The sequence below is a fragment of the Melanerpes formicivorus genome, unplaced genomic scaffold, assembly GCF_026170545.1.
Source record: "Melanerpes formicivorus ecotype bairdi unplaced genomic scaffold, bMelFor1.0.p_v2 SCAF_13, whole genome shotgun sequence".
In the NCBI taxonomy this organism is placed as follows: domain Eukaryota; kingdom Metazoa; phylum Chordata; class Aves; order Piciformes; family Picidae; genus Melanerpes; species Melanerpes formicivorus.
In genome coordinates this window covers 9,366,185-9,382,106 of record NW_027142365.1, presented here as the reverse complement: position 1 = coordinate 9,382,106, position 15,922 = coordinate 9,366,185, and the positions used below count along the sequence as shown (strand labels likewise).

Genomic DNA, 15,922 nt, shown 5'->3' with positions numbered 1-15,922 from the left:
ACCTCATTTCAGGTGGTGAACTGACATCTGCTGAAAGTGATGCTGGCATCAGACAAGCTTTCCGGGAAGGGAGGAGTGTGATGGTGAAAAGGGAGGCAGAGGATGGCAGCCCCAGAAATCTCTTACTAACTCTAAAGATAGTGCCTTAAAACACCAACAAGTAGCCCAAACCATACAGCTCTGGAGTGCAGTGCTGAACAGGAAGAGCACTATATGCACTTAAGGCAAACATCCTCAGGCCCTGCTGTCCCAGTCTAACCTGACTGGAAACACAAAGCAGACGAGGAGAAGCAGGAACCAAAACCAAGAGAGATGTTGCTTTCCCTTCTGTTAGGTGCCCTGTTTTATAAAGGGGGTGGGGGGGAGGGAAATATGGTCTGTAGGTTTCCTGGGGACAGCTTAGGGTAGCCAGGCTCCTCCTAATATGGTGTTCTAGTGAGCCATCAAAACTTAACCAGCATAATATATCTCAACCTATGTCTCATACGACCTTATAGAGGCAAAATACATGAAAGTGAATTTAAGTTTAGATTTATTTAAGCAAACAGACATGCACAGATATGTGTGTGTGCATATATATATGGATACATATACATACCCACACATACCTCTTTCTTCATGCTTTCTGTATAAAGGAAATAACACATATATCCTTTATGTCAGTAGCTACAACTATGAGCGAAGAATCCTCTTTTTAAAACAAACAAACAAAACCAACCAACCAAAAAAAAAACCCAAGCAAACAAAAAACCACCCAAACAACCCAATGAGCTAAAACTTATTTTAGTAAAGTTTAATTTTAAGAATGATGATTTTTCTTGTAGAATTCTTTTCTTCTGCCCAGGCACTTTTTCCCCTCCCTGAATGGCAGATTTGCAAGTACAATTTCATCTGCACAGAGGAACAATAGCTTTCAGTTGCACAAAGGATTTCTCCCACCCTGAATCCAAACCACAATGCCTCTTGCTCTGATAATAGCTTCTGAAAAGATTTTGTAATGCACAGAATTAATACATGATTATTTCCGCCTCACTTCTCTCATTTATTAGATTCTATAGTGAATTCCAAATTTAAAATAGCACCTCTTGAGTTTTTTTAACGTTCTAATATTTTGCAACAAATCATATTCTGAAGTTCCTCTTTTTCCCTGTGTTTACTAAGAAATCTGCCTCTTTTTATTTATAATATATTGGTCAGAAACAAAACAGTGTAATGTATGTGTAAAAATCAAGGCATGCCAAAGTTACAACATCAAGTTGTTTAAAAATTAATTATAGCGATTTTTTTCCCCTTTCCCAACTGGAAGAGAGGTCAGGTGTAGTAACTGGCAAACTGAGGTTAAAATCAGGACTATCTTTTTCAATTTATGAAGCAAAACAAACCCTCAACTTCAGTTCAAGTTTCGTTTCAGTGAGGTCCAGAATCAGGCCCTGTGTCCTAATAATAAACAATGAAGTGTAATTCTCCTGAGGCATCTGGAAGGTGAGCTTTCACATCACTGCACGGGGACTCCCTCTCCGCTCTTACAAAGACTTGCTCCCACACTTCCAGCATAGGTGTGAGAACTTATTTACATGAAAGCGTGCATTAAATATTTACATTTGCCTGGAATTCGTTTGAAATGGCTGTTCTGCTGCATCATGGGATGACACCGCGGAACGGGACACTGCTCTTTGATTAGAACACTGATTTGTGACTCCAGCATTATGGCTGCTCTGGTTACTGATTCACTTTTGGGTGTATGTAAAATGTGTTCTGTCGAGAGACTGGGAAAGCCTACATGAGATCATACCCTAAGCATTTTTTTCTCCCCTTAAAAAAAAACAAAAACTAAACCAAACCAAAAAACAACCAACCACAATCCACCACAGAAGCAGTGTACTTCAAACAGACACTGCTGAATGTAAGTGGTAGATGTAATGTTGTTCTGAGATAGGGTAAATCTTTTGCCTTCTAGCATTTAGGCTCAGGCCAGGCTAAGGACTGGCTGAATATCTCCAAAGCCTCTGTGTTTAGAGTCACTTTCTAAGCCCTTCATTGAGGAATTAGTTGTTTTTCTTTCACTGGGACTCTATGATACTACAGACATTTTCCAAGGAGAAAATAATTCAGAGGAATGTCAATAGATTTTGTTACATAAAGTTTAAAAAACCGTATAGTTACATGTAGCTGAGTTTAATATTTAATTACCTGTAATTTATGTGGTCTATTTATTTGTTAAGCTTTAGGGGGGAGGGGTGTAAAAAGAAAAAAAAGGGAGTAAAAAAAAAAAGGTGATTTGTTTTTCTTGTTATACAACAGCTATTGTTCCCCTTCCACCCCAGGCACACACACCACGGCAGCCCCAACCAGCACAGGGAGAGGTGTTCTGCTTTAAAAGACATCCGACTGTAAATGTCAAATTCATAAATATTTAAACATTTTTCTTTCAATTTCAAGTCAAGTCTGACAGGACGCCACTAATTAACCCTGAGCTCCTTTTCAGGCTGGGGGCTTACTGCAAGGAAGAACTGGAGGTTTAGGCGGGGTGGGGAAATCTGTGCTCCTGGCTGGAGGGAGGGGGGCAATTGGTAACGAACTCGTTGGATTGGTTTTTACCCATTTCATAATCTGATGTTTGGTCAGACATCAAGCAGGATGAAAGGGCACTTGGGGGAAATGGGACGTTCTCCTGTGGGGACAGGCCCGGGAGGCTGGGCTCCGCTGCCTCTACGGCACCGGGTGTCCCCAGCGCGGGGCCCACCAGTGCCGCCAGTACGAGACCCCGAGCCGGGCTTTGCCGCCGCCGCCGCCGTTACTCGACGGTGTACGCGGTGTTGTGCAGCCGGCATCAGTCACTGATGCCCGGGTGTTTCCTGGGGGCGGTGTGGGAAGAAGGCGAGATGGCCCTAAGCACTGACTCCCTGGAGGCAGGGAAGGGAGAGGGGAACTCTCTCTACCCCGACGGCAGCTGCTCCGGAGGTGCTCCCCGTGAAGTAGGAGAGAGGAAGGAGCAGTGAGAAGGGGCGGCGGCCCCACGGCAGAACTCTCCTCTCCCTTTCCCATCAGTCGCTGAGACATGGCGGGCAGCGGCGAGAGGCCGCACAGGCACGGAGCGGCAGGCAGCGGCTGTACCTCTGCCCCCCTTCCCTCCCGCTGCCGGTTCACCAACCCTTTCCAGGGCACAGAAGGCCGGTGCAGGCGTTGGCGCTGGTCCCCCGAGCTGTGTAGGGTTTTTAGAAACCCTCGCCTGCCTGAAGCCCACCACCAGCCAGGGCGGCTATGCTGGCTTCCCACGGAAGATGCTTACCGAGGTGCAAGCCATCCTAAACACTCCACGGACGATTTCGAACTTTCCCCCGTGTTTCATGTTCTGGGGTGCAATAGAGCGCCGGGGACGTGTGGGGTGTCTCAGCGCGCACATATTCTATTAAGGGCAGCCAGCTCCGGAGACGGTAGCCCCGGGTCTGAGGGGAAAACTGCTTTGCAAAGTTGGACGCAACACCTACAATCACTGTAACTACAGGGGCAGAGAGGCCAGCAGGCACTTTCTCTCCCGCCGTGTGTACTCGGAGCATTTGACAGCACTTTGCTCCCATCATTTTCATTGTTTCTCTCGCGTAGCCTTTTCCTCGGGTGTTTATGAGGTTCTTTCACACAGCAATCGGAGAAGGAAAATCCTTTAAAACCGTGGCTGCGAAAGCAAAGAATCAAGAGGCTCAGGAGCAGTGCCCGAAGCTGCTAGCCAGCTCCTTCCCGCTTATAGCCGTGCCCCTGCGCGCACTCGGGTAGCAGGGCCGGCCCGCGGGGGGTCCGGAGGAGGGGTGGGGACCAGCGGGGAGCGGCTTGTCCCTGCCTCGCCAGTGGGAGGCCAAACACCACGGCGAGTCGGCTTCGTGTCCCGGGGCGCAGCGCTCGGGGAAAGGGCGCCGGCGCTTTGGCGGAGCTGCCTATTTAGATGCAGATTGCGACCCCTGGCCCCGAGGGGAAGGCGGCTTTTCAGGGAGATGCTAATGACAGATCGCTGTAGCCCTTTACTCCCGCTCCCCAGCCCCCCAGGGCCGAAGCGGCAGGAGCTCCGAGCAGGCAGCGGCTGCCGTCAGCGCTGCCCTTTCCCGGGTCCCCTTTACAAACCAGCCTCGTTCCCCCTCCCGGCGCGGAGGGCGGGCAGCGGTGCGGGACTGGGGCAGGTGCCCGGGGGAGGGAAGGGGGGCGCGGGCAGGCGGCTCCTGAGCCCTCCGCGGTTGGGGCGGGGTGTGGGGGGGACACAGTACCGTTCGCCTGGTGGCTGTTGGGATTTGGAGGAGGGGCCGGCTGCCGGTGAGGGGAGGGATGCAGGGAGACGGCGGTGGCTGCGCGGGCGCGGAGGCGGGCGGCACATGCCTGGCCTCGGCGAGCCCCGCGCCCGCCCCCCGCCGCCCGGGGTTTACAAACCAGGCGATCCTCCTCCTCCTCCGCTCGGAGCATCCAGGCAAGAAAATCCGGGAGTCTTACTGAACCTGCATTTCCATTAACTCAGCCTCAGCCCCGGCTAATCCTCAGCACTGAAGGCAAGGAGGCTAATTAATGACAAGCTTTTACAGTCAAGACCAGCGATAATTGCTTTGGTGGCCTTTATGATTACAAGATAAAAATGGACCGGGCCTGACATAAGAGCCACTGTGTACACTGCGAGACAGGAGGAAATTAAGAGCTGGCTAGCTGAATACGGAGCAGAAAATTACTAATAGAGGAGAGATAATGAATAGGCCGGCTAGGCATTCATGGGGAAAAATCCATTTTGTTACCACGCGAAATTAGGTGGTGGAAAGGAGTTTGCTAATTGTTCTCATCTTGTAGCAACCAGGACTGAGGCAGGGGCGTGCTTTTCAATTCATTTCCCTGGTAATTGTGAAAGGGGGAATGCAGGCCAAATGAGTCTTGCTGCAATTTGCGCGCCTGGTCTTTTCATTTTCATGTTGCGTTTTTAATTGTTGCTAATATAGCTTATAATGAAGCTAATGAGGGGAAATTATTGTACAACTTTTTAGCACATGGAGACAAGTGAAATGCACTAGAAGGATTCTCTCCTATTGCTGCAAAAATAATAGTAATCTGGAGGAGTTTGGAACTATCGGGCTTTTTTTATCCTTTGCCTTCTACAACAGACAAAAGGAAGGACCGCCACCTACCTTTTTCTTTTTTTTTTTCCCCTCTGTTGTGACGTGCTTTATTTTTCACTCCAAGAAAAAAAGATATATAATCGGATTTTCCTTTGCTGCTGCCCTCGTAGCCCCTGGCCCTGGATGCGAGAGGCGGGCGGGGGGGGGGGGGGGTAATGGGGGATAGGAGGGGGGGGGTGTGGAGCTGCGGCCGCGCCGCGGTGTTGTGCGTAGCCTGCGCGCCCGCCTCTTGCCTTTCGGTAGTTAAATGCTAGCCGCCGTGAGGGGCTGGGATGGAGGTGGGGGGCGGCGGCATGTCAGCGGTGATGTCCCTGCCTGCCCGTTTGCCTCCATCCTTGGCTGAAAGTTAGCGCTGCCGGGTGTTTAACCCTCGACGGGGTCCCCTTCTTCTGCGCTGCTCCGCGACCGCGCAACTCAGGCGCTGCCTCTCTCTCCTCCCCTGCAGAAAAGCAACGTCCCGCCGCTCCCGCAGCGGGGGGAAGAAGCAGAATCCGCCAAATTTCTCCTCCTCACCCTCCTCTCCCTCGCCTGCATCGCTGGAGTCCTGGCGGCATCGGGGGTCGTCTACTGCCTCCGCCACCGCGCCCATCACCGCCTGCGGGAGAAGCTCTCGGCGCTGGGGGCCGACGTCGGCTCCGACGCCCCCGCTGCTTATCAGGTAAGGACCAAGCTCTCCTCCCCTGGGGTTAACCATCAGAACCTGGGGGGGACCCATCTCGTACTGGGAGCCGAGGGGGTGGGCAGCTTGCCCTCCCACCTCCACCCCGCACCATTCATATTCCCGCGGAATCTCTGTAGCAGCTTTTCACTGCTGGGTATTAATCTTGGCTATCTGCTGGTTGCTGTAAATTCGTGCCTAATTAGAAACATAAAAAAAAAAAAAAAAAGGCACCCTTGCAGTTGAAATTCCCTGAAAAATAACATTAATATCCATAATATGTCACCCCTGCCACTATTAATAACGAAAAATCTTTAACATTTATGAGGAATGGATTGCACGGTTATCTGAAGATGTCTCTCTTTTTGAGTAATCGGCTTCTTCAGGGTCTGATATGAAAAGAGCCTTTGACCCGATCTGTTGCCACCTTCTGCCATTATTCAGATAAAATGAAATCTAATGCTGATAGATGGGGAGGTAAACCAGCACTGGTTCTGGGAGAACAATGGTAGCAGATGCGTACCCAGTAATACGGGAAGACTGCACTCAGATTTCTTGAGATAAATCAGAAACCTCAGGCTTTCTCTTTCACTTTCAAAAGTGGAGACTGGGTGGAGACATGCTCTACGTCTTCCTGAACTTTGTTTTAGATCCTTGCATTTACTTCTTGGTGTGTTATTGATGTGGTAATGCATTTGTTATGGTCATATACCACACAGCCCTGGGTCTGCTAACCCAAAATATTTGGAGTGTGACCAGGAAAAAGAACTCAAGTATGTGTAAACATTGTGGCTGTAGTATTTTTGTCCGCTACTCACCCATAGGGTCTCACTAGTGGCACTCTTCTGTCAAGTTTTATTTTACCTTCTTGTTCTGCTTAGGATCAGACATTATGGTCTTTCTGTATTCTGGAACTGAGATAGATTCATATTGGCAGCTGGGAGTCATACGGGAATAAACTAGTGTTTCCTTGTGAAGTTTGGATCTGCCTCTACCTCTTACATGTTAAATATGTAATATATTAAGTATGTCTCTATAGGCTGAGTCCAGGGAGATCTTGGTACAGAATGATAAATATGAATGTTTCTGTAACAATTAGTATCTTCAGGAGTGGTTTGGGTTTTCAGTTTAAACGGGATGTTTACTTCAAAACAAAAAGAAAAACCCTTAAATCGCTCTGCACCTTTAAATGTAATGACTTCCAAAGCAAGGGAGAGCAAGAGCATTTCCAGTGGAAAAAGGGGTGTCCTCCAGGATAAAGTATGAACAGAGTAGTAGTTTGTCAGATGGGTTTTGTTGGCCAAAGAGGCTGTGGTTGTAAATGTTTTTGTTTGGTTTTAATGCAGGAGGGAAAGGTTGTATCAATTGTTCTTTATGAATACAAGAATTGTGTAGGTGAATATAAGAATTGCGTAGGTGAATACAAGAATTCTTAAATTACAAAAAAAAGCCCTCCAGATTCCAAAAATCACACTTGAAACTGAATTTGTGATAATTAACAGGACAATCTTTCTACTGACAACTCTAATTAATAGTATCTGTAATTAAAATGATGCCCTTCCAGCAGGAAAATTGTTTGAATTTCTTGGAGTGACCTTTTTTGCCATTTCTCCTGGGAATACAGCGGTTAAGTTGATATTGATTTTATAATGAGCTCTGGTTTGTTTAATAAGAATCTGTAATCCAGACAGTAAATGAAATGTGTGCTTCATTTCTTCTTTACAGGTTCATATATATTCTTAAATCTTCCTAGTTAGATCCAAGAAAGACATTTTCTGTTGAAAAACAACAACAATGCTTTGAGGATGCTGGCTCAGTTTTTCAATAGCAAGGCTATTAATACTCTTTGTTCCTGACCTTTGGGCCCAGTCCTAACCACCTGACTTATTAAACATTTCCATTGGTTTTTCAGGGAAACTGTAGTCATCAGTGGGAGGAAAACCGTTTTTCCTTAAATACAAAGGTTTCTAAGGGCTTGGCTCTCCTCCTGTGGAAGCAAATGGGAATTTTGCCATTTGTTTCAGTGGCAGCAGTAGGAGGCCCTAGTATGGGCAGACAAAATACTCTTGTCAGTTTTGATGCTGCTCAGTAGCATTTTATCAAAATGCATCACTGAGCCTGGTTCTGTGTATAATAAACTATTCACGTGGGTTGGAAGAGAAATAGGAGGGAGCTCTATTCGCATTGTCAAAATCCCCTTATGTTGAGCTGTGTGAAATGTAATGGGTATCTGGTGTGATGCATGTTTTGGATAACATCAATTAGGTCTCAGAAAAGCATCAGTTATCTTCTTCCTCATCTTCCCTGATGCTCATAGGGGAATAATGTAACCTGTATTAATTAATACAGGGGAAGGAAAAAAGCGGACAGCTTTCAAAACTGGACCTGTTTTGTTCTCTCTTAAATGCTTCTTAAATATCTACTCAGTTAACACAGTGTATTTTAAAAATATGAAATGTTTCAGTGGTTGCTGCCACTAGATTTTAAAGCACAATACTCCAATATGTTTCCGCTCACAGCTTAAGTGACAATTCAGATTTATTTATTTAGTTTGAGGGGAAGAAATTGGTTGGTATAAAAGGGCCTGGTGGCCCAATGTGATTCACAGAGAAAGCTGAAATATCACTTTGATTCACATGCTTCTCAAAATGTCAGTGGTTTATATCTTCACATAAACAAGGCTGACCTAAATTTTCAACATTTAGCAGGAGCATTTTTCATCCTAACCCAGTTCAGCCAGGAGAGTTCACTTGGGGTTTTACTCCTTCCTTACTCACTCTGTGAACTTTAAGGAGGTTTTTTCCCACAGCTGCCTGTAATTTTTTAATTATTTCCTCCCCTCATCCCCCCCCCCCCCCCCCCCCCCTTCTTGTTTGTGCAGTTAAATACCAGCTTATGAAGGGGAAAACAGACAAACTGTATTGTCAGGGAAATAGCAGGCTGGCTGCTGAACCTCTCCCTGCACTGGAGGCGTAGTGCCTGTCATGCAACGTCACCCTTCCTCAGGCATTTAGCTTCTAGCATGTGCATCTCTCATGTGAGCACACTTATCTGCCAAAATGAGTGTTTCTTGTGAAAGGGCATGTAGAAGTGAGTGGCCTTACCAATACTGTTTAAAAGCTGAATCAGGCATATAAAATCTCTGCGGTGCCCTTAGAATCATACAGTCATTTCAGTTGTAAAAGACCTTAGAAATTGTCTAATTGGACCATTGAGCTGAGTCCAGTAGAACCAAGTTCCAACACCTTGATAAGATGCCAAATTGCCCAGTACTGCTTGAAGAGGTTATCTGGTTCTTCAAGGTGTTTGGAAAGACAAGCAGCTGGTCTTTAAAGCGTTAAGTCTGGGAGACTAAACACTATTGAAAAAGTAACACTAGGAAGGGTAGATACACAATTGCAACTTCATTCGTCTTTAAATCACTAAACAACGCAATTCCAGGCTGGCTTAATCAGACAGTGGTTAAGGACTCTTTGAAAATTAATGGAAATAGAGTGGCTTGTAAAATGTTGCATGTGCATAAAGCATATTTTCTACATAGAGGTGGGCAGTGGTTGTGTAGCTCCTGTCCTTTCAAATCACACGTGTAATGGTTAGATAAGTCAGCGCTAGCATTCAGGGATGACTGAAAAGAGGTTCTTGCTGCCTCTGCGGTGCCCCTGCGCATGCGCACACCTGCACCCATGTGTTTAATTGTTGCTCCTGTTGCTTTGATCTTCTTTGAAAAGCAAGTTTAGCATTCTGCAAGCCCACTCTCTGGTCTGGGAGATTAGGGCAGAAGCGTTTTAGGAATTTTCAGCAGACACTCTTTGATTTATTTCACAACACTGAGCAGCTTTTCTTCATGCACTTTGAAGCCTTTAGAACATAACCCAGAGAAAAAACGGGCATTCAAACATCGAGGGCGGGCTGCAAACAGGGCCACTAAGTGCACATCTTACTTGTCACTGCTCCCATTAGTGAGCAATTTATTAATGTAATGAGTATATGTTAGTGACTGCTACTATTTAGGGATGCTCTGTTTGATTCAGGGTGATGTATTTGTAAGTCCAACTGAACCTTGGCTTTTGACTCCCCTGTGAGTAGTGCTGGGTTGTGTGAGATGTTAAATCATCAGCATGTTTTATACTTTGTGCTGCAGAACTTTTTCCTTCGAGCATGGTCTTCTGCATCACTGATTATGCTCTGCAAAATGTTGCCCATAATGGTGTTTAAAGCCAAAAGTTAAAATGCAGTGAAGCTGGCTTCAGAAAAGCCTGCCTTTTAATATTTTATGTCAATAACATTCTTTTTAATTTTCCTTCATCTCAGCCTCAAAGAACTTCCTTTAAAAAGTGAGGAGGCAAAGACCAGTTTACAATGAAGTTCCTTCTAACACTGAAGTATTCAGGGTTACCCTGTCAGTGGATTACATCATCAGCTGTTTTAAAAACTTGTTCAAGTAACTTGATTCGGCAGGCATATAGCTGTAAATTACATGTTAGATTCTACATTATTATATGTATTGTATTATATATAAATTATATATTCCTTTGTCAAATGCAGTCTTATTAATTATGTGATCAGTTTGGATTCAAAAGCCACTAAGAACTTTGCTGTGCTTTTATAGATTTGGTCCTGCTGGTATTTTGTATTAGAGATGTTAAGAGCACAGTATTTATGATAATTGCAATAAATATTTTGCTGCAAATATTTTGAAAGGCTTCAGCTGAAAGAATCCACTGGAAACATACTCTTTACTTAACCATCATGCCTGGTTTGTGTGTTTAAACACAAATCATAGAATCAATAAGGTTGGAAAAGACCTCAAAGATCATCAAGTCCAACCTGTCACCCAACACCTCATGACTACTAAACCATGGCACCAAGTGCCACATCCAATCTGCTCTTGAACACCTCCAGGGACGCTGACTCCACCACCTCTGTGGGCAGCACATTCCAACGCCTAACCACTCTCTCTGTGAAGAACTTTCTCCTCACCTCGAGCCTAATAACTCATTGCCTCTAATACGGCTTAGTATTTTACACTCTGGATTGACTTAGTATTAGACCGTAACATTATAGTAATACTGTGCATCAGTTCTGTCCAAAATTGAAATTTGTGAACTAAGTGGGATAAATGAAGAAAAATTTTGATGTTCTTATTGATCAAATTCTCCATAATATTCTGATTAACATCAGAATTGGGACCAAAGAAAACTAGTAAACTGAGTATGACTGTTATCATGAAGTATTCCCTATCTATGTAAAACTTCATTTTCAAGGAACCTCTCACTACACTTAAAAAAAGACATCACTGAAGACTAAGGGTATTCAGTACATGAGTATTTAGTAAACATTTCAGTAAGGAATGCATTTAGTATGAATTTTGGATAGATGAAAATTTTACCTTAAGGCTGAACGCTCCAAAGCGCTTGCTTGTGTTTTCTTCTGACAAAACAAAGAACTTAACACATTTTTAGCCTTTTCCTGAGTCTTTGTTATAGGAGGAAAAAAAACCCCCATCATGCATGACTATGTAAAGCAACAAGACAAACTGCAATTGTTCATAATAAAATGTACACAAAGAGGTTTTAGGAGGTATGCATAGACAGGTATATATTAGAAGAGCTATTCTTGTCCATTTAAGTCTGCTTAGTGTGTATTATGTGAACAATTTTCTGTCTCTCATTAGAATTAGTTCTTAAAATAAATTCCCAGGGACTTGCAAATACTTTGTATGCAATGCTGTTTCATAAACCACTTTAAGGTGAGGCAGTTTTCACAATGTGCAAAATATATATTCTACACAATAGTCATGCATAACAATGAAGGGAGAGCAAAAAAAGAAGTGGGATGTGGTTTAAGGTAATTAGAAGAGGGTTTACCTTATGCTTAAACACTTTGTTCATCCAGACAGTGGATGGCCAAAACAGAATGAGGCAAAACAGGAGGTGTACAAATACAGATTTAACTTTTAATCTGTGTTTTATTTGATTAGTGTTCAGAACAATCCACAATTCCTGTGGTGCAGTGGACTATGTAATTCCCTAACCTTGCTTCCTGTAATAGCCATAAAATTAAGTTAAATGGTAGTAATGTTGGAAATGGCATTTCAAAATACTGCATAAATTTATCAGATGTGCTTGTTTGCTAGAATGGGGTATGTATAAGTAAATATGTTAGCAAGCATACCCTTGGCATTTAAAACCAACTTTGAAGTACTGCTTAGTGAGAGGTGCCCATCTTAAGTGTTGAAGCATGATGGCAGAGATTTCAGAGGGCAATTTTGTATTGGAGTTCATTGTGTCCATCTGTGAGGAGCAGTGTTCCCCCATCACCTTCTCCCTTGCTCTGCTCTCACATGCACAGCCCTGGGGAAAATGCACTGCCTCTGAGAGGCTTATTTGGCTTGTTATGAATGACTTCATCCCTGGAGGTGTTCAAGATGGGATTGGACGTGGCACTTGGTGCCTTGGTCTAGTCATGGGGTCTGTGGTGACAGGTTGGACTCGATGATCTTTGAGGTCTCTTCCAACCTTGGTGATACTGTGACTTTCCTCCAAGCTTTTCCTAGTTAAGAACTAACTTTGGTAAATTCCTCAGTGTTGGAGAAATGGTCTTGCTCTGACCAGATGAGCTTTTACGTTCGCAGCTCAGGTCCTGGGCTGTTGGAGCAGTGGCAATGCAGCAACACTTTACATTAGAGCAGGCAGGTGTGGAGAGAGGTTTTCTGCAGGTATGTAAGGAAAATGAGTATTCATGCAACTCCTGGAGTGCTTCAATGAGAAGCTCCCATGTAGTAGATGCAAGCAGTTGGCTGTTTTTCTGCATAGGATTAATGCAAAGTGGCAGAGAGAAGGCAGTGTCAACCTTCTCCTCTTACTCAACTTTATTTATTTTCCCTGTCTAAACAATATGATGTTTGAGCTCAGTGTTTTGTGGAAGAAGGACAAACACTCAGCATCTTGTAGTATAATTTCTGTGTATTTAGAATATAACAAAATGATACAAAAAAATACTAGGAGGGGAAATTAAGTTAGTGACTCATTTTTAATCACTAGGAAATTCAGAGTCCTTACCCAAACAGCCATTTCTTAGAAAGTCTGCTGGAGGTGCTCTGGACTTTCAGACTGCATCTTGCCTGGTAAATTAAACCAGTAAATTGTTTGAATAGCCATGGTACCATTTCAGGCCAAGCCACACAACTTTCTCCCAAACAATTTCTCAGCACAGTTATCAGAGGCCAAGAAAAAGGCACATATTCACTGAGCATTTTAAATCATTTGTCTCTGCCACCTGGTTTTAGAGGGCAAGAATTATTGTTGCTTTCTCTGCCCTCACTCTCTGTCCTGGACTGCCAAGGTTTGGGCTGCCACTCCTGAGCATCCCTCTCTTGAGCATCCTGCTCCTACCTCAAAGCCCCCTCCACCTGTGCCTGCTGCTCCATGGGCTGTTTGCCAGCTGAGCGTGGGCTGGTTCTGGATAAGTACAATGGATTGTCTCCCTCTGGTAAATTGATTATGTCCCTGTGCCTGTACGTTATAAAGAAGCCAAAGATAACCACAGCCTTGCCTAATGGGCTGGAGAGTATTTGATCTGCAGTCCCAGGCAGTACATCATCTCGAGTGTCCTGATTTCTTTCTGGAATAACTATACTGTCTTCAGTGGCTTTTTTTTCTTCTTTTCTCCCCTTTTTTCTGATGTAATATAGAGGATAATCAGGTCTGTCTTTCCTACACACTTCTGCTTTTTCTTTTTTTTTTAAGTTTCAGGATTTTCCTTTTTCTTTTGGAGCAGCTCTGTTATCATGTTTCAGATTTGACACGTTCTTTTATTGTGCATTTTCTGAACACCCAGCAGCTATCACTGTGGGTCTGGCTTGCTGAGCCTTTCATATTCCTTCAGAGTGATGCACTAGAAAAAAAAAATTAAGAGATTTTAACTGGGAAGTTGTGGTGTGCTTTTTTTTTTTGTTTGCAGAACAAGTCTTGTACCAGGGTCACGTTCCCTGGAAGAGAGTAGAAGTTAATTGTGTGTACATAAAGAACCATTGTAGATGATATTTGTCAATTCTTGTAGGACCCCATTGCCTATGAGCAGGAAAAGGCTGCAATTTATTCTCTGAAGTCTGCAAGGTACACAAGAAGGATTCTTTCCACTGCTTTCTTCTGGGTACATCTGTTCATCCTGTACACCATTCTCACATGGTAGACAGTGAAAGGGAAGAGAAGTGAGGGAAGCAGTGCTGCTTCCTTTTTCCTTCTTGTGGGAAGGGAAGACATGCTGTGCTTGTCAGCGTGCTGGCAGACCAGATCTGTGTCCTGCCCAATGACAGTGAGATCTCTGTAGACTACAAGAGAAGATGTTTCGGTAGAGCAGACAGCAGGTTTCCGGGGGTCATGCTGCTCAACTGCTCCAGTCTTACCAAAGGCACAGTGAGAAGTCTGTCTTAAACAGCCTTGGGAGCATGCATGACACATGAGGGCAGGGGGACCCGTGGATGGCCTGGGTGCAGGGGGTACAAAGGGTTGGACATTGAGGATTTTGCCTGGACAAGAGGTTTCATTTTATTTCTTTCAACAGAGACAAAGCTGCAGACCCAGGGATAAGGACTTCCTATCCAAAATATTTTCCTTTTTGTATATTTACACAGAATCACAGAATTGTCAGGGTTGGAAGGGACCTCAAGGATCATCTAGTTCAAATTCTGCTATAGGCAGGGACATCTTCCTCTGGATCAGGTTGCATGGAGCAAAAAAAATATTCAGGGATAGGGCTTCCACCACCTGGGCAACCTGTTCCAGTGTCTCACCACCCTTATGATGGTGACTTCTTTTCAACATGTAATCTAAATCTCCCCTTCTCTACCCTGGATCCATTCCCCCTAGCTTTATCACTACCCCATACCCTGAAAAGTCACTCAATAACAGAGATCTAAATGCTTTCTAGTGGGTTAAAGAACTGTAAAAGAAGATTTGAGTGCTTTAGTACACAGCAGCATGGCATAGTGAAGGACTGAGATAGCTCACCTGACTTCTTTTTGCTGTGATTTTTGCCGTTGCAAGTTCTATGGTCTCATACCACCAGTGTATGTCTCTGCAGCATAAGCCATCTGAGGCATTCCTGAAGCTCTTTGGATTCCAGTTCAGGTTCTCGGCTCATAGCATGCAGATACAGTTTTGGTAACTTGTTTTCTTAATAAATAACCAAACCAATACTGGAGAAGGGAGACTGTAAGAAGGACACTCCTAGAAGTTAAGTCCTTTAAGGAACCAAAATTGATTTGGTTCTTGGGGATGGTAGAGAATAGCTTTTGAAATGGAGAAAATGAAATTTAGCATAGGTGGCTTATCCAGAGGAGAAATGACGTTTTCTCTAAGCTTTGCTGACCAGTTTCTAGACTTTTTGACAAAGATGAATGAGTGATGTTTTATTGATGTTTGCTTGGGATCACTGCATTCTGAACAAGCACAGATTTTGATCAGGGAAATAGTTTGTTAAATTTTTAATGTTTCAGACTAATAAAATCCTATTCCTTTTTGGTGCAGGTGGCTGGGGTTTTTGTTTATTTGTTTTCTTTCCTGTCAGTTAACGGGCGCATGCTTCTTGATGATTCTTGCTTTATTCTTCTGCTGCTGCTTTGCACAACTCTGTTCTGGCAGCACCTCAAAGATCTCAGAAGTGCCTTCCAAAGTGGGAACAGCTCATCATTATCATGATAAAACTTACTTTTGCTATTGAGTTCACATGCTTACCTTGGCTGATTAAATCGCTACCTAACTTGGAGATACATATATTTCATGCAGGTGAGAAGGCATTTTCTTGGCAGTGCTATCTGACAATAGCAGAGGTATGTGGTTTGAAGTGGGCTACAGTGGAGCCAGAAATGCTAACCCTACATATTTTCTGATACTGCTGGTCTGAACATCCCTCAGTCTTCAAAAATGTATTGAGGAGAATATTCATGTCAGAGGAATATTGATCTTTCTTGCTAGCTATTAGTAGAAGATAAAAAGGAAAAATTCAGTATGCTGCTGCTTTTCTGGCAGTGTGGAGAAAAGAAACTTGGATGTTATCTTTTTCCAACTTCTCAACTGGAGTTTATCCTGGCTTTCTGGGAAAGAAAAATGCCTCCTGTGGA

General features: G+C 44.1%; 1 protein-coding gene across 1 annotated transcript in view; it reads left to right on the top strand.

The window, feature by feature from the left end:
• Positions 1-15,922, top strand: part of PTPRN2 (protein tyrosine phosphatase receptor type N2) — a 612,734-nt gene that overhangs the window by 502,995 nt on the left and 93,817 nt on the right. The window contains exon 13 of the mRNA XM_068146020.1: positions 5,587-5,799. Coding sequence (XP_068002121.1) covers positions 5,587-5,799 — 213 coding nt within the window. The remainder of the gene's footprint in view (positions 1-5,586; positions 5,800-15,922) is intronic.